The sequence below is a fragment of the Dasypus novemcinctus genome, chromosome 2, assembly GCF_030445035.2.
Source record: "Dasypus novemcinctus isolate mDasNov1 chromosome 2, mDasNov1.1.hap2, whole genome shotgun sequence".
Classification (NCBI taxonomy): Eukaryota; Metazoa; Chordata; class Mammalia; order Cingulata; family Dasypodidae; genus Dasypus; species Dasypus novemcinctus.
In genome coordinates this window covers 83,744,159-83,768,472 of record NC_080674.1, presented here as the reverse complement: position 1 = coordinate 83,768,472, position 24,314 = coordinate 83,744,159, and the positions used below count along the sequence as shown (strand labels likewise).

At 38.4% G+C, this 24,314-nt stretch overlaps 1 protein-coding gene across 6 annotated transcripts in view; it reads right to left on the bottom strand.

The window, feature by feature from the left end:
• ATG10 (autophagy related 10) overlaps positions 1-24,314 on the bottom strand; it is a 381,492-nt gene that overhangs the window by 108,765 nt on the left and 248,413 nt on the right. For all 6 annotated transcript variants that reach the window (XM_058275544.2, XM_058275546.2, XM_058275552.2 and 3 more), the window contains one exon: positions 6,721-6,859. In XM_058275544.2, the coding sequence (XP_058131527.1) occupies positions 6,721-6,859 (139 nt within the window). The remainder of the gene's footprint in view (positions 1-6,720; positions 6,860-24,314) is intronic.

The window sequence follows — 24,314 nt, the reverse complement described above, 5'->3', positions numbered from 1 at the left end:
GGTAAATTTGAGTCATCTTAAACTGTCCACACACTGTGTCAAAAAAATTGAAACCGATTATTAAAATTAAGTAAAATTATACATATGAGATCTTCTTGAGGAATCTCTGAATCAGGGAATGTCCCAAGAGATGCAACATTGGGCCACAAGGTATACCAGACATCAACCCTGAGAGATCGCTGCTTATCAAGGTCTCTGAGGAGTTTGACTATATCACCAGATGAATATCTACAACCTTAGGCCTGCTGGTTCTAAAGCAGCAGTCACTCTACTTTCAATCCACAAAGTATTCTGACATTTTGATCCTCACCTCTTGGTCTGGTAACCAGTACACAGCATTTTGGACCCCCGGCTTCTTTTAATCCTCAAGACCTCCAGAATATGGACCTACTACTCCCATATTAGTAGCTTGACCATCCTATTTCACCTTCCAACAAGGCGCCCTTCTAGTAGAAAGTGCAGTCTCAGCCCTCTCAGGACTGCACCTTTTATTTTTTATTTTTTTAAAGATTTATTTTATTTATTTATTTAACTCCCCCCCTCCCCGGGTTGTCTGTTCTCTGTGTCTATTTGCTGTGTCTTGTTTCTTTGTCCACTTCTGTTGTCGTCAGCGGCATGGGAAGTGTGGACGGCGCCATTCCTGGGCAGGCTGCACTTTCACGCTGGGCGGCTCTCCTTACGGATGCACTCCTTGCGCGTGGGGATCCCCTTCGGGGGGGACACCCCTGCGTGGCAGGGTACTCCTTGCATGCATCAGCACTGCGCATGGGCCAGCTCCACACGGGTCAAGGAGGCCCAGGGTTTGAACCGCGGACCTTCCATGTGGTAGTCGGACGCCCTAACCACTGGGCCAAGTCCGTTTCCCAGGACTGCACCTTTTAGGTGCACTCTAAGAATTCTGCTTTGAAGATTCTAAAGTTGGAGAAAAGCAATAAACTAGTTTCAAGGTGGCAGTGGTTTTTTTCAGTATATTTGAAAAATAGGCAATGAGTTTTTGTGCTGTTCACATAGTAGGCTCTCAATTATGTTTTGCTTGTTTGTTTTTTAGGAGGTACTGAGAATTGAACCCAGGACCTCGTACATGGGAAGCAGGTGTTCAACCACTGAGCTACATCCGCTCCCTGATTCTGTTTTAATGGATACTTCAAACAAGGCTTCTTTTGCCAAGAAGAAGTAAATTGTAACGTTCTTTCATATGGATGATAACACAAGCATTCATCAGTACAGAGAAGCTTAAGTATAGTCTTTTGCAGGTAAGAACATAAATTTACTTTTAGGTCCTCTTCCATACCTCTGGGTCCATTTAAAATCTGTTTTTTTGTGTGTGTATGCATGATGTGTATTGTACTAATACAGGTTAGAAACAATCTTTTGCCTGACTAGCTGCCCTGTTGTTTTGTTTCCAGATTCTTTAATACCTTTAACACACTTTTAAACCAGGGCTTGATTTTCAATGAGATTCTAATCCTATCTTATGTTCTAAATCAGTATCCTACTTCTACTCTAATTCCCCATTATGTTTCAAGCATTTACATGGTTCAACAAATAATCCTCCTTAAATTTTCTCTGTTATTTGGACTTTTCAGTTTGAATATATTTGTATTAGTTAAATAATTTTTCATTATTTTTCTTAATAACTTTGGCTGTTTGCTCTTCAAATTTCATTTCAGTTCTTAGAATCTCCTTTCAATTCATCAAAATTCATGTTCCATTTCATTATGACTAAATAGATTTACAACATAAATATAAATAACATACAAAAATTTTCTTAAAGTTTCTTTAAAATCAAATAAGACTCCAAATTAAATTTATCAAATCATTTTCTATCTTAAGTTCATTGTAAAATTAGTAGAATCATTTTTGCCTCACTCTTTAAGTACTTCTGTATTTCCATCCCTGTTCACCAAGCTGCCTTAACTCTCACTGTATTGACAATGATAATTTTTCCCTGAAAATGCATTGTTTCCAATTCATTTTCCCTAGGTGGTAATTATTAAAAAAACGAAAGCTAAAACACAACAAACCAAATTCCTTTTCCTCAATTTTACTCTTTGTCATTTCTTCTCATCCTTCATTTATTCTTCTTTCTATTTCACTCAGTCATAATTTCTGTGCTAGGAAATCCCTCCCTTGATCCCATCGCTTCTGCTCAATCTCTTTCACTTGTTCTTTATAGCCCCTTCCTATCCCTTTGTCTTTGCCATAATTCGACCTCAACATATCTTATCAACCATTTCTCCCACAATCAACCTTAAGTAAACTCCTGCTCCCACTGGCTTCTCACTTTCCCCAAATATGCCTTGCTCTCTCCAGCTCCTACAGATTCGCACTCATCCTTCTCTCCTCCTCCAATGCTCTCTGGTTACCGTCCCTTAGAAATAGTTAAACATTGCTAGGAATGCATTACTTTTATTCTCTAACTTTCTCCAACCCTCATCTTCTCTGTTTTCCTATCATTCTCTTGCACACACTCAGAAAATTTTCTCTTGTTCCAGAAAACTCTCTTCTTCCTCCTCCTTGACTTTGATACACTGCTTTAATTCCAAACATTTCATTATTTTTCCTTCATCCTGGTCTATGTCCTAGTTTAGTCATGCTGTCTTGGAAAAGGAATTCTTTGGCTCGCTCTTTCACTCAGTTCCTACATGGGCATCCTTCTGACCCTATAACAAGTGAACCAAATCGTCCATGTGAAATAGATACCTCAGTTATATTTTTAATTCTATAGCCTTGTTCTCTGAGTCAATAATAGATGGATCACCAGAAAGAACAAACATTCCTTTCTCAATGTAAGAAATATTTCCCTTCCTATTCAAAAGCAGCCCTTCTGATTGATTAAAGAAATATGTCAAAACAGTTCCCAAGAAGAACCCATATGCCAACTAAAGGGATTACGTATTTTGAAAATGAGAGGAACCATTTGGTCCGTTTTTCCATAGAGATTGAAAACAAAAGAAAAGAAAAGAGATGGAAAAAACGAATCAGAATTCAAACTGAAATGAATATAGAAATCTCTAGGTATAAGGGGAAAATATTTAAACTTAGGACTCTGGTGATGCTAAAGACCATTCTGCTTAAGGATTTTAGTACATTTATAATGGCTGTCATCAGTTTTTGACCAAAGCAAAGCCCCCAAAAGGAAAAATAGTTCATAACAAGGTGAGGGAACGATGAAAATAATGGGGAGTGGAGAGAGGCCTCGGGATGATACAAATATGAAACACAGTGGACAGGTCAGGATGTCAAGGCAATATTATTTGCATGTGGACCAGAAAGCACTATTCGAATGCAAGCTATTATTATTACTTAACAGAATTACAATTATGTCTCACCCACAGGTGGGTAGTGAATAGTGAATGGCATCACTCATGTTCCACCACCTGTCCCAAACCTACAATGGCAGGAGTAGTCAGGGAAGGAAAAAAAAAAGAACTTTAGGAGGACTTATTTCTTCTTTTAAAGTCATGTAACTCTCTTTGGAGCTTAGCTCCTACAGGTCAGGCAGTAGAAATGAGAGACATGCAAAGTAGGATCTGTCTTAACTTGACCATCTGCCTTCGAGGATCAAATAAAAACATGTGTTTGCAGAAGCAGGACAGCTGCTTTGGAAATCTGGATGCCCACTTTGAAATCCTCAGGACTTTCCATCTTCCTCAATCAGCTACTCCTATGGTCTCTGAGAAGAAAGAGACTAAGGAGTCAAAATATGTAGATGGTTTGGGTCCTGGGTGCCATTATAACCTATTATAGCTTTCAGGCAAGGCACCAAACAATGTTTAAGTCTCTGGGATTGCATTCAGAAATGGTCAGAGATTCCTCATTACTGGTACATTCAATAAACATTTGTTGATACTATGCCACAGTTGATACTGTGGATATCATAACAAGTAAGACAAATAAGACACACACATACCACACACATATATAAATCACAAACATATGACATGTGTACATACACAGAGCTACAAATAAAGCCTGTCATTTTGTAAATACTCAGTCTTAATTCCTTTCCTCCTCTCATTTTTCTTTAAAATGCTGCCTTCCAGTTCATCATCTTATAGGCGAAGAGACAGGTGATCAAATAATCCTGTTACAGTAAAACTAGTGATTGACATGATATAAATATGATATACATGATATATGATATGACACGACATGGTAGTGACAAAGAGCAGGTGGCATTTTAGCTGAGTCTTGGGCAGTAGTTGGCCTTAGTGAACACTGGACCATACAGAGGAGTAAGAGGAACTCACAGTCCAGTATATTTGCATTATAAGAAGCAGAATAAATATTTCTATTAGAATCAATCTAAACCAGTCAAAAAAAAGAAAAGGTAATGTCAACTTTCACTAGGAACTACTTGCTACTTGCTTTCTCTAAAAAAAAATTTTTTTATACAGGTTTGGGGAGAAAATTAAGAGAAAACAGAAAAATTAATTTTTTACTAACAGTCAAATACAAAAGAAATTCTAAATATCTGTGAAAACCAAGGCTAAGTGAACTATTTTTAAAGCAACAAAAAAGACCCCAGGCCAGAAATTTTATAGTTATCCACTTTCTAGGTCAGAACTCTCCTAGAAAGAGACAAAGAAAAATCTGGACCTGGAACAGAAGACATTATGAAACTATTCACTACACTGACAGAGATTTGTTTAACAAACAGATGAAGAGGCAGAGTATCAGATATCAGAGGAAAATGGAATGGACTGAGGAAAATAAATGAAAAATTATGACTTCGGAGTAAAGGGTGATACATTTTTAGAATGCCCATTAGGTCAACTGAGGTGGGAGGAAGAAAAGAAATTATTAGAATATGATAAAGGAAGGAACCATGTTGCTCCACAGGAAAGCATTCAGTATGCTTTGCAAAAATTTTGTGTTTTAATGTCCTAAACAAGCTCTAAATGAATTCTGACTGAAATGAATAAAAAAATTGCTAGTATACCACAAACTGGAAGGGTAGAGGAGATGACAAGGAATGCTTCCACAAAAAAATAAATGACTTGTTTTGGTTTCCTGTTAGTAAGCATAAATGAAGGGTTCTTAAAAGTATATAGTTAGAGCCCGAGAATGCTAATCTATTTTTAAAAAATAGAGAACCATGATAGAGAAAGGCTCTTAGGAAGTATACAAATGTCATTAAAATCTACTTAGTCTTGCAGGAACAGTTACCATGCTGTACTGCAAGGGGAGCTGTTGGCACATAAGAGCAAAGCAGGCGCAATGAGCTCAGCCACTGGCTTCGGCAAGACCCACTTCCAGCTAGAAGCAGTCCTGTTTCAACACCTCTGATTCCCTAATGCTGACAAGCTAAACAACTTGTTTTGTCTCTGGGAGCTCTTCTCTGGTGATTAACTGCTTATGGTGAATACTAATTATATGAAAGTGCAGTACTGAAGAAGTAGTGTCCTATTTTCTTTACCTGCAGCCTTGACATGCCTTTGAATTTGGAAGGTACGGGGTAGAACAGGATAAACCCAAACCAATAAAGACATTTCCACCCCCAACTGGAAAATACATAAATCTTCTTGGTATAGCACAGTGCCCTGAAAAGAAATCTCCTTTAACCTCTGGGCTCCAAACCAAATATAATTACAATAAAGTGAGTGTTTTAAATGCTTGTTAATAATGATATGGACAAGAGTTTGTGAATTAGTGAACTATCAGTGTCCTCAACTCAGTTCCCCATGTCCCATGTTGAAAATTTACCCCAAATTGTCAGTTCTTAAGAACTGCACCTCAGATTAAAATCTCACCAGGGAGTCTATGAGAATTTGTTCTTGTGTTTTAAATCCTAAGTGCTTGTTAAACCGCCAACACTGCAAAATTAGAGACCATTAAACAATATAAGGCTGCAAGTGATTAAATCTACCAAATACACATTCAAAACAGCTTAAGCTACTTTTTAATTAAAAATAAAATATCACTGGCTAAATTCAGATGTCTTAGCTATCCAGAGAAAGTTAGAAGGCTGTTCAAAATGCAAAATGCTGCTGATAAGGGCAGATTGAAAAGGAGAAATAGGGGAGGGGGAGGGCTGGGGAGAGGGCAGTGTTGACTCGGTTTAGTCAGTAAATCTGGTGGTGGTAGGGGGGAAAGACCCGGCTGCAACAGCAACGGGTGCTAATTAAATAAGCTTTATTAGAAAGGCCTCAAAGGAGACAGGGTGTTGCACCTCTTTGCAGGGGAATACGTTGAGTAACAGCAGCAGAGGAAGCTAAGGCATTTGAAATGTATAGATGACCAAAGGAAATGTTAGTGCTATTTTTAAAATAGCTTAGGCTAATTGGTAAACGGTTCTTGAAATAGTTCATAGCATTTGGAAGAGACATTGAGCCTTTTGAGTTAATGGGATTGCTTGAAATTGAAGGATTTTTTTTTTTTTTTTTAATTTTAAGTCAGAAGTAAAGAAACATGGTAGCTTTAAGTTGTTCCTATTTGTTTAAAGTAAAGAAAAGAAATAGGGCCAGGGGGCTTAGTCAACGCTGGGCAGGATGCCAAGATTCTGAAGATTAGACTTTAGGCTGGGATGATATCATTCACTCTGAAGTCTTGATACTCTTTCTGAAGCATGAGAAAATTTACTGGTAAACCTTACCTCACCCACAGTTTTCTTATTTTTAACTCTGTTTTTTTCTCTCGAGAATATTTTTCTGAGTATGCATTCTGCCTTATATGTAAATGTTATGAATTTACTCTTAGCTTCAGCCATAATCTTACCTAAAAAGCATGCTCTGAAGTAAAGCACAGGCACTTGGTAACTGCAGGAATATAGGACATGAAACTCGTATTTAATCACTTCAGTCACCGCTGTGGTCTCAGTCACCTCAAAATCATCCAGGGGTGGCTCTAAAGCCTCCTGAAAAAAGCCAAAACAAAATGTGTTTGTCAATAGAAAAGCACATCAACAGGGAGAAAGAAGAGATTTTCTTCTCACAGGATAATAGTTAAATAAATATAGTGCCAATGAGATAAGGAAAAGGGAGTTTCCCATATATATGCTTAACATTTGACTCCTGGGTAAATAGAAAACATTAGCATTAAGGAACTCCATATTGTTTTTGAGCGACAAAGTAGCTCTAGGTAAAGAAACAGGAAGAAAAAAGCAAAAAGATGAATTTCGATAGCAACCCTGAACAATCTTTACTGTACAATTTTAGCAACCAGATGATGGCTATATAAGCTACCTTCTTCTCTACCTGTGAAAGCTAAAAATATCCTAACAATTGAACAAGAGGCTGTGAAATGTCCCTAAAGATTCTATTGTACTTGCCAAAAGATGATTCATTGTGTGCTGAACAATTCCCAGTTCCATTTTGAATAAGAAAGTTATTTTGCAAGAGGTTGAGTTTGTTATGTACATTACAAAAGATGAGATGAATCTGTTTCCTTTATTATTGTGCTATCTTTGGTATATTTCTACAGTAAATTTTTATTTATAATAGAGAAGATGGCAAATACTAATGTCAACTTAGAGTTTTGTGAACAGAGATGGCTATAGTCATCTCACTTGTCACTTCACCACTCTTTACTGGTTGATTTTTATTATGTAAAGGGATTTCTTAAGAATGTATCTTAATGCTTGGGAATAATTAATTGACCTTGAGTGAGAATCTGGTTCCATCCACATTCACTCATTCATTTGGGTTGAAGATTTCCTTTGAAAGTAAATTAGAAAAGGAATGAAGCAGATTGGTTTGGCTCATTTCTACCTCTCATTAAAACAGTAACACAACAATGAACAATCAGAAAGCGTTATAGGAAAAACCTTTCCCATTTTATCAATCTTTCCCATTTTATCAATGTAAAATAAGATCTCCCTTGGAATCTGGCGCAGCACCCCGACGGGGGCGCCAAGATGTCGGACCACAGGGAGAGGCTGAGGAACTCGGCCTGCGCCGTGTCTGAAGGCTGCACCCTGCTATCTCAGGCTTTAAGGGAGAGGTCTTCGCCCAGGACTTTACCGCCAGTGAATTCCAATTCTGTGAATTAACACCCCCTTCCCCATCCCCCTTCGCCCACCCCCAGACTAAAGGAAGATACTTATTCTCTGCCCTTCTCCATTTATACCAAAAAAATCATAGGTGAAGCCCCCTTCCCCCGTGCTCAATGCTCGAGAAGAGTCGGCCAAGAGGCAGGACCCTGGGAGGGCCCGGGTGCCCACCTGCCGGCTCCCAGGAGGGCGGGCAGATGGGAGAGGTGTGGCTGCGCTGGCCCCCCCATCTCATGTCCCGCCCCACCTCGGTCCGTCTTCCGGAATCTCTCAGCCAAAACGTAGTCATTGGGCAGGAAGGAGGTCATGGGTTCATTTCTTTTTTTGTCTTTTTTTTTTTTCCTTAATTGAAAAGGTTACCTCAATTTTCACTCCTTAGACATGGATGTAGCTACCTTTTTTGTATGTCTTTATTTTTTTAAGCAGTCGTTTGGGGTTAGGGGTATACTTGGTGTGGAAAGAGTATGACTTTGCCATGTGATTCGCAAATGGGGGGAAAGCTACTGTGAGTGTGTGGTTTATTTTTAATTTACGCTATAAAGAGTGATTTTTTTTCCCCAATGTCAAGTTTTTACCTTGCATGTACTGGAGTATTTATTTCATCTATTAAAATGTTATGTTTCTCAAAAAAAAAAAAAAAAAAAAAAAGATCTCCCTTGGAGATAAGTAAAGACACTGACCATTTCCAAGATATGTATCTCCTTTAGTAATTCCCCACTCACAATTTATTGGGGAGTTATTACAATAGATAAATCACAATTGGAGCTATTTGTAAAACATTTTTTTCACAAATATTAATCTATTCTTGTGCTTGTGAGACACTTTAAATTGAACTATGTGAGGTATAAACCAGGTTGGGTCTCTGCCCTCTTACTAGGTCTGATAAAAATGGAGACATACACACCAGATAGAGGGAACTGTGTCATATCTGATCCAGCCATGTGAGAGAGAGGACTGCAGGAAAACAGAGAAGTCCAGGGGAAGGCAGAAACTTCAGCTGAGATCAGCAGCCATCTTGAATTGCCACATGACCAAAAACAGGATCATTGGTAGCTGACTTTGGTGAGAAAACATCTATGATGTTGCCTTGATTTGGATATTTCACAGCCTTGGAGCTGTAAGCTTTTACCCCAAATAAATCCCTATTTTAAAAGCCAACCAATTTCTGGTACTTTGTATTGGCAGCCCTTTGGCAAACTAAGACACATAAATATCTATGTCTTCTTTTTTTTTTTTAAAGATTCATTTATTCCCCCCCCCCCCGCCCCCGTTGTCTGTTCTCTGTGTCTATTTGCTATGTCTTGTTTCTTTGTTCACTTCTGTTGTTGTCAGTGGCACAGGAATCTGTGTCTCTTTTTGTTGCTTCATCTTGTTGTGTCAGCTCTCTATGTGGGTGGCACCATTCTTAGGTAGGCTGCACTTTCTTTCGCGCTGGGCAGCTCTCCTTAAAGGATGCACTCCTTGAGCGTGGGGCTTCCCTATGTGGGGGACATCCTTGCGTAGCATGGCACTCCTTGCACGCATCTTACTGTGTATGGGCCAGCTCCACACGGGTCAAAGAGGCCCAGGGTTTGAACTGCGGACCTCCCATGTGGTAGATGGACACCCTAACCCACTAGGCCAAGTCTGTTTCCCTCTATGTCTTCTTTTAGAGCAATTCTTTCAACCAAATTCTTTCCTTTTGGTCAAACATTGGGTTCTTCTACATTTATCATTTCTTTTCTTTTTTAATATTGCAGAAATATTACAATATAATAAAGACAAATTACAAACACTCCACAAGTACATAAAATGAAAAGTGAAATTCCCTTCATCCCAGCAGATTTGTAACAATTTTTAGCAGGTATCTTGGTTTGCCACAAAGCTGCCCATACAATATACCAGAAATGGTTTGCCTTTTATAGTGGGAATTTTATTAGGGGAAAAAACTTACAGTTCCGAGGCCATTCAATATCCAAATTGAGGCACCATCAGCAATGCTTTCTCACCAAGGCTGTGTGCTGGTTGATACTGTAGTCTTACTGTGTGGTAAGGCAAGATAGCAAGTCTGCTGGTTTCTCTCTCCTTTCTATTCAAGTTCAACAGTAGATGATCAGGTATATGTCTCATCTTTTCAGCCTTGGGTCCAGGCTTTTGGAAACTTTGTGCTTCAGCTGCTAGAGATCCTTGAGTTCTCTTTCACATGACAGGGTAAAAAAGGCAGCTGTCTTTTCTTTCTGTGTGTCTTCATTTATATAGAACTCCAATAAGAAGGCGGAGACCCAACCTGGGCCATTTCTCACTGACATAGTCCAATCAAAAGTGATCTAATCAAATTATCTAATCAAAGCCCCTTAACTGAATCTAATGCAATCAAAGGGTCTCAAACTCACAGGAATAGATTAATTCAAAAACAATCTTTTCTGGGATTCACAAAATTCAAACTGTTATAAGAGGTTAATGTATGTATTTCCAGATTTTTTATTTTTTCGCACACAAATACAAATACACACATATACACTCCTTCCTAGCTCCCTCCAGTTTCCTCCCCCCAGTTAAATCATGCTGAATATACATATGTGTCAAGACTTAATTTTTTTTCATTCATGAACACCCTGCCAGGTCCATGTGCTGCCATGTTATTCCTGTAGATTTAGCTCCTTTATATGGCTTCACAGTATTTCACTAGTATGACTATTTTCAGAGTTAGATATTTTAGGTTGATTATAAATTCCTGATACTACAGATAATGTTGCAATGATGATTCTTGCACCCATATCTTTGCACACCTATGTTTTTCTATGATATAGATTCCTAAACTTGGAATTACTGAATCAAAGGGAATGTACATTTCAAATTTCAATAGATATGATCAATCTATCCTCAGGAAAAGGCATATCAATTTATATTCCCAGCAAAAATGTCTGTGAGAATACCTTTTTCCCATATCCCATAAATACTGAATATTATTCATGTTTTTAAGTTTTGCTAATTTAAAGAATTTTAAAATGTCAATTTACTAGTAAGGGTACACATCTTTTGACATGTTTATGGGTAATTTTATTCTTCCGTGATTTGCCTGTTCTTATTCTTTGCCCATTTTTCTGATATTTAGTTTGTATTTTTCTTATTGTGTTATACACAACATTTTGTATATAAGAAATAATAATCTATTATTGGCTATATATAAAAATATTTTACTCAGTTTTCTTTATATTTATTATTTTTTAAAATTTTTATGTAGTAAATTCTATCCATTTCCTATTTGCAGTTTTTTTTTTAACAGCTCTTTATTAGAGCTCCTGCCATGTACTCCACCTTACCCTTGAAAATTATAAAAATATTAACCTCTGTTATTCTTTATGTGTGGGTGTGTGTTTGCTTAAATTTACATTTAGGTCATCAACCCATGTGAAATTTGTTTTTGTGTATGATGTGAGGTGGGAATTTTTCCTAGATAAATTCTAATAGTTCACCCTTCTCTCAATGATTTTAATGCCTCCTTTACCATAGACTAGATTTGTATGTGCATTTATTTTCTATTGAGCTTTGAATTTTTTCTCTTCTTGGACCATCACTGTCCAACTCTTAAATGAATATTGAATCTAAGGAATTGGGTCATTTATTTTCTGCAAAAAACAATGGAAAATGCATAAGACTTAGTCCTGCCGGGGAAGATGAAATGCCTGGAAAGAATGTCCTTCACCTAAACTCAATTTAAGCACTCAGAAATGGGCTGGGTTTGACACCAGGTACTTGCAACTGGTGGCCAAGAAGATTCAGAATCTCTGGAGCAGATAGGAGACCCCATAAGTAGGTGGGAAGGGAACAGAACAAGCTTTTTATAGAGCCTGTTAGAATTCTCACTCTAATCACTATTCTCACTGATAGCTGAGTGCCCTTTTGGGATTAAAGGCCAGGGGTGATTGCCCTCTAATTGAGAGTGCTGCTGTGTCACTCTCATCCTTTGCTCTGGTTAACCATCTATGTCATATGCAGAGACATTTTTACATCTCTTACTCATATGAAATATATTTGAAGACTTGGCCTGTGTCTCTTGCGATCTTTCCATCATTCATGATGTGTGATGCCCATGCAAATACTATCCCTTGAAGTCATACAATTTGGAAATCTCAGACCTCTGCATACTTTCTGCTTCTCTTTCCAGTTAAAAGTGCAGAATGGGTTTTAGAATTTCAAGACTAAGTTTCTTGTCTTATTTATCTTTATATTCCCAGAGGCTCTGGCATGGAGCAGAAAACCCCATTAAGCAATATTTTCTATTTCAGTCTCTGGATCTGTTTCTTCCCAGCTAAGTTTATTATAATGAACTTCATAGGTAATTTACCAGCAACCCTCTCACTCCACAGTCTGAAAATAAATGAAGGAATAACAGTGCAAAAGATCACCAAAGAGCACACAAAAATGGCAAATAAGCACATGAGATATTCAACATCATTGCCATCAGGGAAAGGCAAATTATAACCACAATGAGATGTCTCTACACAGTATCAGAGTAGCCAAAATAAAAAATAGTGACAACACCATATACTGACAAAGATGAGAAGAAACTAGTGCACTTGTACATTGTTGATTGGAATGTAAAATGGTACAGTTACTTTTGAAAGCAGTATGGCAGTTTCTTATAAAACTAAATATGCAATTACCATATGACCTAGCAATTGTACTCTTGGGCATTTTTCCCAGAGAAATGAAGCCTTATGCTCAACACAAAAACCTGTACATGAACATTCATAGCAATTTTATTTGAAATAGCAAAAATCTTGAATCTGTTCCAGATGTCCTTGAAGAGGTGAATGATTAAACAAACTTTGGTACATCTATACCATACTACTCAGCAATAAAAAGGAACAAACTATTGATACACACAACAACTTGGATGAATCTCCAGGGATTTATGCTGACTGGTAAAAAACAATTCCAAAAGGTTACATATGGGGTGATTCTATTTCTATAACATTTTTAAAATGAAAAAAATTTAGAAATAGAGAACAGTTTAGTGGGAGGAAGGGTCAAAAGGGAGGTATGTGTGTGACTATAACATGGCAACCTAAGTGATCCTTATGGTGAAGGAAATTTTCTGTAGTTTGGTTGGTGGTAGATACACAAATCTACACAAGTGATAAAATTGCATACAACTAAATACACATACCTACACATACACACACACACACAAATGAATTCAAATAAAACTGGAGGAAATATGAATAAGACCAGTGTAGCGTAACAACGTTAATATCCTGGTTGTGATGCTATACTACAGTTTTGCTGTACTGTAGTTTCCCCATTGGGGGAAACTTGGTAGAGGGTACACAGTATCTCTGCATTATTTCTTACAATTGCCTGTAAATCTATAATTATCTCAATAAAAATTTCAATTAAAAATGAAAAGGAGAGAAATAGGGGAGCAATTTGAGATTTGTTAAAAAAAAAAGATTTCAAGTTCCTAAAAATACAGATGGCAGAAGGATTATGTTAATATACTCTAGTGTCTAGGATTTGCTTTAAAATAACACAGGAGAGGAGTAAGTAGATGGCAGTATGCAATGGCCATGGATTAATGGATATTGGGATGCTTGATGGGTCCATGGGTATTATTATACTATTTTATCTACTTTTGTGATATTTTAAATTCTCTAAAATAAAGGTTTTATTAAAAGGTAAAACAAAAGTTTCTGATACCATGTTATGATATACAGAATCACAGAACTCCAATGGTGAAAAGAACTTGAATCTTTCCATCTACTGAAAACATTCATCTTACAATACAAAGCCCACAAAGATTGGTGGTTTACCCAATGTCACCCTGCTAGCAGAGAGACAGGAAGAACCCATGTCTACTGACATTCAGACTGTAGTATGTTACTTCTTAGCCTTTACTATACTTAATTGGACACCATAATATTAATATTAACATTTTGAGTAAGTTTGTTAATATTTTACTAATTTTTCTTTTATTAGGTAATTTTTAAAGGATGCAGGTTTATTGAATGTGATTTTAAGAGATAATATAAAAAGAAGTCACATTACATTTCTTTTCCTCAAAATGTTGCTATTTCATTAAATGAGAAGATACCTGTGTTTAGAAAATTACATTTATTCAAGTAGCTAAAGGATTAAATGGTTCACATTAATTATAGGAACCTTGATTTTATTGAATTCAATTAACAATAAGTTGACAATGATCTCTCATTTAGAAAATCTGATATGAATTAAGCTTTACAACTAAATCCCATTAAAAAGGGATCATGCTGAAGACATTTCATAGACAGTTTGTTTAAACCAAACCCAAATAGGGTATTGGGCTTTAGAAAAGAGATATGTATCTCTATTTAGCTTACAGGGAAAAGTAATTGAAGGAAGAAAAACTTTTCTTCTATCACAATAATCTCTATTACTATTACTGAGCAAACATAAGTAATGAGCTTTATTCATAATGTCCCTTGAGGAAAAGAGTCAGTTTATCTTTTATCCATCAGGGCTTTAATTCAAACCTAATTTTAGTGGTCCAGAATCTCAGCCAAGAAGCAAATTGTCCATGAGTACCAAAGGGTGACAGAGGAGATGTACTCGAGTGGACACATAAGCCACCTTATCACTAAAGAAAGATGGTTATGTGAAAAACTCTTTACTTGCTGATTTTCCTGCACCAACAACCAGATATTTTCCTAAGTGATAAAGTAGCAAAGCCTTTTGATGAAGCATTGAAATATCAATTCTGAAAGAGAATATTTCTGATTATGAAAACATTTAAAGAGGATTAGAAGCATAATTTTCGTGGGACTTTAAGTGATGTCATTCTTTGAGCAATTATAAATGTTGTATCTGGTACATAAGAGAGTGTTCAGGCACGTGTTTGGCAGCATCCGACACTGAAACAAAGGGTGGTCACCAAGACGATCCCCAAAACAGCATCTTAGTGAGGGTCCACCTTTCCCAGTAATGTTATCACTACTACTACTAATTTTCTTCAAAGGGGGGCAGGGAAAGAAGAGGCAATATTCTTTGCTCTCCCAGCTACTCAGAGAGGAATGAATTAGCATCAGCAAGGCCAGGTGGGTTCCACTGAGAGAAAAAACTGTGTCCCTTGTGGGATTAAAGCCTCCTTTACAATAGCATTCTCAAGGGCAAGGCAGGAAGGGTGGGGGCACAGAATCTTCCGGAACACATCTGGCCATATTCTGGATGTTTATAGCTGCCTCCATTGTACTTCTTAGGCCCTGTTTCCTTTCAGAAAGACTAGGCAGGAGACAGCATGCGCCCGGATCTGGGCAGCTAGCAAAGAGGCTGAGAAAAAGGTGGAATTGTGGAGGAGACTCTCTCTTAGATTCTATGTTAGAGACTTGGCAGGAGGATAAAAACAATGATTAATAGCACCTATTCTTTGTTAAGGGCAATTAGTCCTTGCATCATAAAATGTAGAAAAAGTACTGATTTCTTAGAAAAATCAGAAGGGCTCAGAATGTCTTTTATAAAGGCAAGTTAGGTCCTCCGCATATTCTTTTTTAGGATTTCTGCTGTTTCTTTTGCAGAAAACAATGTTTACAGCTAAGCGTGAAAGAATTAGCAAAATAGGGGATTGGAAAATCAGACATTTCTTATGGAAGTCATGAGGAATTAAAGAAGAAGGAAAGATTTTTTACTTGGTATGGTTGCTGAAGCTGTATGTACCCCAGAAAAGCATGTTCTCAAACTTACTCCATTCCTGCAGGTGTCAAACCATTGTAAGCAGGACCTTTTGATGCATTTCCTTCAGTTAAGAAGGTATAGCCCATCTCAGTCTGGATGGGTTTTAATCCTTCTATTGAAGTCCCTTATAAGGGCAGTAAAATTCAGACAGACAAGCCCAGGATAAAAAGATGTATTCCATGGCTCCACCCCCAAAACCCTGCTTCAGTTTGTCTGGGGAGGAATTCACCTGGTTAAAAATTCTCCCAGGGATGCTCTGCAGGTGGTCAGTGGGCTTCCTTCCTTCACGCAAACATGGAGGGTCTAGTTTGGAATTCTTTACTTTTATAATTTATGGGATTTTAAGGCCAGGAAAACCCAATCACCAATACCTAAAATTACACCATAAACTACTTTGTTTTCAATGACTGACCACCGATGTTTTCCGGGGTGTTTTTATCAGATTTGGTTTCCTCTAGGCCCTCTTTAGCTTAAGATATCAGCTCATCACCCGCAGCCTGCTCTGCTGTTCAGCCTGCTCCTAAGGGACACGGCTCTTTCACTGGCCCTTTCCTTTATCTCCTCCTATCCAAAAAAATCCTTCATTTTCTCCTTTTCCTTCTCCTTGATTTACTAATTCTTCCTAAATTATTAACGGTCATTAATAACTTAATGTGTTTCTCCTTTATTGATTAGTACATTCAAGAGCAGATTTGTAGCCAATAATCCTAATCCAAAGTATTATTTGGGGTGGAATTTGGAGTGCCAAAATGAAATACCTTTTGCACCATAAGTGTAACTATCAATATGTAAGATTTGCCATATAGGCCATTCTGTTTCACTCCAAAGCTAGAAAAGTCTTGAGCTACAGGATAAATCAGTTTCCACTAGGTTTATCATGGCAGAAAATTCAGAACCAAATATTATCATCTTTTTAAAAAAATTTTTAAAAATTTATTTTCTTATTTATCCCCCACCCCCTACCTCCCGTGTATTTTTTCCACTCACTGTCTGCTCTCTGTGTCCATTCGCTGTGCACTCTGCTTGTCTTCTCTTCTCGTCTTCTCCGCGCCAGCCAGCTTGCCACGTGGGACATCTCACTTTCACCAGGATGCCCCAGGAATCAAACCTTGGACCTCCCATATGATAGACAGGAGCCCAATCAAATGAGCCACATCCACTTCCCTCATCATCTTTTATATAATATGGTCTCAAAACTGTGAACAGTGTCTTCAGGATTTCTTTATCCCATATTAAAACAATCCTTTTAATTTTTCTTATACCATGGTCCAGAACCTGCAAACTATTTCTTAAATGACCAGATAGTAAAGATTTTCGGTTTTGTGGACTATAAGTTCTCTGTCCCAACTACTTTAATTTGCTGCTTGTAGCCTGAAAGCAGCCATTGACATGATATAACAATGGGTGTGGCTATACTCCAAGAAGGCCATCTGAAGGCCTGCTTTAATTTCATTTTATTATGGTTTTATAAGCAGTAAGCAGTACCTTATTAAAGCACCACGTGTCTCCATTTGGTGAGCTTTCCCCCTTTTTACGTTTTTCTAATCTTAGGATGTTACATTAGATTTCCTGAGGGGATAATAAATTTTGAGTCTTAAAAGGATGATGATGATTAAATCCAATGGGCTGAAGTTTTGCTGAAGTCAATTTCTAAAGCAAGAGGTGGCACTACCCTAATTAAGACAAGTGAGAATTTTAAATGTCTTGATGAATAAACTGCAAATTCCTTTATATGAATAAACTTCTATACTCAGATCCAGAAATAAGTAAATTTCACAGTCAAAGGGTGAAAATTATAAGGTCTTGTTAATAGCCCAACAGGCAATTCACTGTGGTAGATTTTAGAGGACAGAAAATCCTAAAATATGGCCCTCTAACCAAATGTACAAGAAGCATCACGTACAGCAATCAGCAATTCTAAAGGACCTTTCAAGTAAGGGGACCTTTCCTTCCCCTTCCTCAAAACTATCTGTGGGTAATATGAATGCGATTTAGGGTTGGTTTGCTTGCTTGTTTGCTTTCCCACCAGGAGAACCCCTTAAAGAGTTCCACAAGTGCCTACCACGTGCCAGGCACTGTGTTTGGCACCAGTGCAAAGACTAAGTGGATTTTTAAAATAACATATTTCAGCAAAAATGATATCAAAATCAAAGCTCCCTCAAAATCTCATAATAAAGCATCTAATTTTACTTAGGGAAGCAGAGTGTAGTCAAAACAACAGAGAGCATGGAGTTGGGAGTTGGGACCTGGGTTCAGTTCCTGACTCTGTCACTCACTCAATGAGCAGGTCACTTAATCCTTCTAAATCTCATTTTCATTTCTTGCTAAACAAAGTCACCATGTTCCTCACAGGATTAGGTAAGCTTTAAATGAGGTGATACGTAAAGTAAAACTTCCTGGCACATAGTATATATGCTGATTAACTTATTGATTGATTCATTCAACAAATGTTGTGGGGTAGCTTCCATGGTCTAGATCAAGAGCCAGAGAACATTTTCTTAAAGGACCAAATAGTAAATATTTTGAGCTTTACAGGTCATACAGTCTCTGCCAAAACTACTAAACTCTGTCATTGTAGCACAAAAGCAGCAAAGACAAACTACATAAATTAATGTGTGCCGTTGTTCCCATAAAATGTTATTCATGGACACAAAAATTTAAATTTCATATCATTTTAATGTGCCCTGAGATATTATTATTTTTTTCTTTTCAGTCATATAAAAATGTGAAAATCATTCTCAGCTTGAGGCTTTACCAAAACAAGCAGCGGACTGCACTTTGCCAACCCGTTCTAGAGACTGTCCTGGAATTTGGGAATAGAAGGGAAAACAACAATAGATATTATACCCTAATATGAGGGGATACATTAAACAAATAATCACACAAATGACTATAAAATTATAATTATAATGAGTGCTGTTAGAGAAAATATACATAGTTCCCAGAGCATATATTATTTTCCCTCATCTGTATTTGGTTTGCAAGATTTTAATCTTTTTTTCCCCTAACATATTCAAGTATAAACCAGTTTTTATGTAGCACAGACCATTTTATAATATCCTAATCACCCCTTCCCAAGGTTCATAATCATACTACCCACCCAGATAAATTTTTAGGAGCTGTTTTTTCATTTTGTTTTTTTGTCCAAGTTCTCTAGACTGCCTAATCACCTAGATTTTGTCAAGCCTGTTATCTCTAGCCTTCCGAGCTTCTGCCTAACTCTTCTTCCAGCTCACTAAAAAGTCTCCTTCCACACTTCATTCTATTCACTGCATGTCCTTCTTCTCCAGAAATAGTTTCTGCTTGAGACTGTCCACGGGTTTCCTTCTCAGCGTTACACATGCTCATATATAAATGCATGTGTGCATGTGTGCACACTGACAGTGAGCACACAGAGCACATCCGCACTCATTCATTCAATGATTGCTGAGCAGTTACTATGTGTCAGACATGGTTCCCAGCAACTGAGAGATAAGGCTGAACAAAAGAGGCATTCTCTTTTCTCTGAAGGAGCTGATAACTAGTGAGGAAAGGGGAGATAAACAAATCATTGCATAAGCATTTATTTGATTATAGTGTTGCAAATTCACCTATGGAGAGAACAGGTGCTGCTAAGAATGGAAAAATGCATCTTGGGGGCCTTATCTGGTGTGGGGGAGTGGGACACAGAAAGGTTTCTCCTCCTGCGGCATGCACACATCCTTTAGGATGTGAGTGTTGAGAGGACAAGGATTTTTCCTGTTTTATTCTTTCCTGTATACCAAGCACACTGAAAATTTTCTGGCAAATAGGTATTCATCAATATTTGCTGAATTAAATGAATTAAATAAATAAATAAGCACAGTCTATTTCCTATAAGCCAGAGATCTATATACTTTTTTTAAAGATTTATTTTATTTATTTCTCTCACTTTCTCTCCCATCCCCCCCCCCCCCCCCCAATCTGCTCTCTGTGTCCATTCAGTGAGTGTTTTTCTTTGTCCACTTGCATTCTTGTCAGGTGGCACCGGGAATCTGTATCTCTTTCTGTTGCATCGTCTTGCTGCGGCATCTCTCTGTGTGTGCAGTGCCACTCCTGGGCAGGCTGCACTTTTCATGAGGAGCAGCTCTCCTTGCAGGGGGCACTCCTTGCGTGTGGGGCACCCCTACACATGGGGAACCCCTGCATGGCACAGCACTCCTTGCACGCAGTAGCACCGCGCGTGGGCCAGCTCACCACACGGGTCAGGAGGCCCTAGACATTGAACCCTGGGCCTCCTATACGGTAGGCAGATGCTCCATCAGTTGAGACACATCCACTTCCCTCTACACTTTTTGATTGTGCACCTGTTGTGTACCTGGGTTCCTATTGAAAGGTACCTCAGAATGGCTGCACATGTAAATAACATGCAAATGAGCAGGCAGGTACCTGGCTTACCTTGGGCTCCTGGGTCCAGAGTCAGTGCTGCTGCGCAGCCAATCCTGACCGCAGTCTGAGTTAATCAGACACCTGAAACCAAATCCTTGGCTCCCTCATACCCAGCCAGCCTACCCCTCACTGAGGTACTGGGGGCAGCAGCCTTAATTCAAAACAGACTCTAAAGAGCCAGAGGTGATTTCCTTTCTCTTCATGAAGAACCTTGTTCTAATCTGCATATAGACAAAGAGCCCTGGGTTTCAAATGTGCAAATCAACACAGTAAATAAAATGTTACAAAAAAATTATTTTCTTTATTAATGGTACCGACTTTTCTGTTAGTAATATTCTGATGAGAGCAATTTGATTGAATATGCTACCATTTTTTGTTGGTTGGTTGGTTTTAATATTTGATATGATATGGTATTTCAAATGTCTAGCTTTACTATTTTTCCATTTTTTTGATAGGTGATTTTAATGGTTGCAATAGCTGAGAAAGATTCACAGATCCACATGGAAGAAACATATTACTGGCTGTGTTTACTTAATCATGACAATCACTCTCCAATCCTGTTCTCCAATTGCCAGAGGTTTGTCTTCATGGTCTCCATGATTTTAAGTGATAGCTTCATGCTTTCTTTGGTAATCTCAAGTACAGCGTACACACAGGTTGAGGGTCATCATTAATGATAGTGAATGAAAATCCATTTTTTCAAATAATCTCCTTAATTTCAGATTTGGAGAGACAATGTTTGGATCCAGTTAAATTGCTCTTTTTCACATTTTGCCAATTTTTTGTTCATTGGCATTTCTTTGCAAGAATCTTGTAAAGGTCCTAGTCTGATAAGTGGGAGTCTTGTTAAGTAAAACTGATACCATCCCTGTAAACCCAGTGCAGCAGTAAACCCCAAGAGAAAAGGCACCACCATTAACTCTTTTTACTGTCCAACGCTCACTGTTTCCTTTCAGATGCAATGAATAAATCATATAACACCTGATCTTCTGACAAATGAACTGAGTCAAGGCACCAACATGAATCCATATTTAAAATACTCATAAAGCTTATTTTTTTAAAAATCATAGTAAATATAATAGAATTTCTAATGTCCCCCCTTCCCCCCCCCCATCTCTATAGGTTGTTTTCCAAGCCATCTGGGTGCATGCATCTACTTTAAAGACTTAGTGTTAGTGACCCAGCCCATTCTGTTACAAAACTCTGAGGAAGGCAAATTGATCTTTTATATTCCCTAGATCTTGTTTTTCATAGCTCTGTTTTCATCTTTTAGCACAATGCTCCCAAGGTCAGCATTCTGATCTATCTTCACAGGAAAGGGACCTGATAGACTTACCAATACTAAAGGTTACAGGTTCCTGCCAAGAGTCTTTGCTTTTTAAGAGAAATGTCCCTTAACAGCAAAACCTTAAGCAATCATCAAGCATGCAGTTTCTATAACAGCGAGGATGACCTGGGGGTGGAGGTAGTGGCTTCCCTGACACCCGTAAGAACAGCCCTATGGGTGACTGCCTCCTTTACTAAGGAAAAGGCTAGCCCTCTCAATGACTGTGCAAATGGGGATGTCGAAATAACGAGTACCTCAAGAGTCATCTCCAGTGCCTCATGATCCTGCTCTGAGGAATTGCTCATGGAAGGATCTATATCCAAATACTGGAACCCTTGTATCTCCTCCCCTCTTACCACGCCTGGGCATTCAACCACTTTTTCTATTTGTAATGCTAATAATAAATCAACATTCAACAGAAGTTTCCAAAGAAGAAAATAAAAGAAGCTTAAGCTGTTAATACTGAATCAGTGTATTTTCCTGGTTACTTATAATGGCAAACAATTATTTGCATAGTAAGAAAAATGCTAATTTTATTAAAGTGCTATTAGATGAGGCTTTTAGACTAACTTGCATCACCCTAAAAAATTATACAGAATGACGTGATTTGTCTATACCAACCTCTTTGTAATCGTTTGCCTGCACAGTTGCCATACTTAGAGTAAAAACCAAATCCAGAACTGACTTGTTTCCTAAATGAATTGGGAGGTTGTCGTTAAGAAGCATCTGCTACTTTATTGCATTCATGTAAAAGCATTCTTGTGCCGCTATAACGGACGATTGAACAGATGTTTTAGAGCACTATACCCACAGCAATATGTGTATCATAAAAAAGATAAGAAGCTCCAACGTAATTAATGATTTCAGTTCCTCTATAAATGAATTTTACTTTTTTTTAATGGATTAAAAGTTGCACCAAGAACTTCAACTTCAGACTTAAGCAATTCACTTGCAAGAAAGTGAACACAAAATCATTTACGACAATAAATACCAAAGGGTCAGACTCAGCCTTAAGCCTGACATGCTGAAATCTGAGACTGTAAGGAAGGACTCTCCAGACACAATTGCTCTACCACCTTCTCATAGACCAATTGGGGAATTGCCATTAGAGATCTGTTTATCTGTGCTTAGAAGGTCTGCAAGTCAGGAGAATATGGAGTTCCTCTGAGGATGAAGCGAAGTACGTGAAACCATTATCAGCTAAGATGTTTTACATTTAGCGAAGATTTTAACTTGGCAGAGTGCTCACGGTCTGGGAGGCCGGGATGGGTCACTGAACAGCAGCACAGGGAGGCGGGTAGGGTACATAAAAAGGCACAGTGGCAGACAGTTTTACACGGGTAATGTGTCTCTTTTTAACTTTAATGTCTCTTTATTTACCTTAACCCCCTAAATGTAAGATAAAGAGTTAAAAATGAAAAAGAGGAAACGGACTTGGCCCAGTAGTTAGGGCGTCCATCTACCACATGGGAGGTCTGCGATTCAAACCCCGGGCCTCCCTGACCCATGTGGAGCTGGCCCATGCGCAGTGCTGATGCGCGCAAGGAGTGCCCTGCCACGCAGGGGTGTCCCCCGCGTAGGGGAGCCCCACGCACAAGGAGTGCGCCCCGTAAGAAGAGCCGCCCAGCGCGAAAGAAAGTGCAGCCTGCCCAGGAATGGCGCCGCCCACACTTCCCATGCCGCTGACGACAACAGAAGCGGACAAAGAAACAAGACACAGCAAATAGACACAGAGAACAGACAACCCAGGGAGGGAGGGGAATTAAATAAATAAATAAATCTTAAAAAAAAAAAATGAAAAAGAGTGGAAAACATCCACAGGAAAGTCTACATGAATACTGCTCTTGACTCTAAGACCCAGGCTTTATTTGGGGTCCATGTCTTAGCTTGGGTTTCTCCCAGAAGCCAACCTTAAGACAAGAATTTTAGTGCAAATGACTTATTTGGGACCTGATTTCAGAAGCACCAGTAAGAGATTAGGGAGGGGAAATAGGAAGGGAATTGTACATTAGTGAACCTCTGTGGGCACCTGGGACTCCTGCCCACTGGGACCGTCTGGGATAGTGTACAGAAGAGACTCAGGTTCGTCCCCCCGGGGGGTTAGGAAGTTGAGGTTTGTATTCACCCATTCCCTGTTGTTACTGGAGGAGGACTGGTTCAGGGTGCTGACTTCTGAGATTGCAAGGTTATCTCAGAATGGGAAGATCATGATTCGCTCAGGCAAAGAGCTGCAGGGATTTACAATAGACACTGGCATGTACAGAAACAGGGAGTGCCAAGGTGTCGTGTGTGGGGCACTAAGAATGCCTGTTATAGATCACACTTACTGATCTGGGCAAAAGCCTAACAGTCCCCAATCCCTTAGCCACAATTCTGGAATCCAAAAAGCTCTGAAAATTAAATTTTTTTTTCATAAATTTGTCCATATTTGGAACGCATTTCATGGAACATTCTTACCTAAGACTGGAAAATCGTCTTTATTTAGTCCAAGTTGCATTAATATTGTTTCACTAAAGAAATATTAATATATTTGAATGTGAGGTGCTGTCCAGACAGCACTGGAAATATAATACAGAGTATAACTTTTCTAAAATTATATTACTTTTCAAAAATCCCCAAAACTCTGAATTCCAAAGCACATTAGGCCCCAAGAATTGTAGGCATGCTGTTTTTTGGTGTCTTTTATCTTTCTGTTGAATTTGTTTTGAAAATAAACAAAATGATATAAATAGAAGAATGCTGACCTCCTTGAGCAAAAGGTACTGAATAAACTCCATAACAGTTATCATATTAAAAATTTAGGGTGCAAGATGGTGGCAGTGAGATACTTTAGGGTGCCATCCCCTACAGAATCTTTGAACAACTACCAAAACTGGCAGAGCCATCTCCTCAAAACTC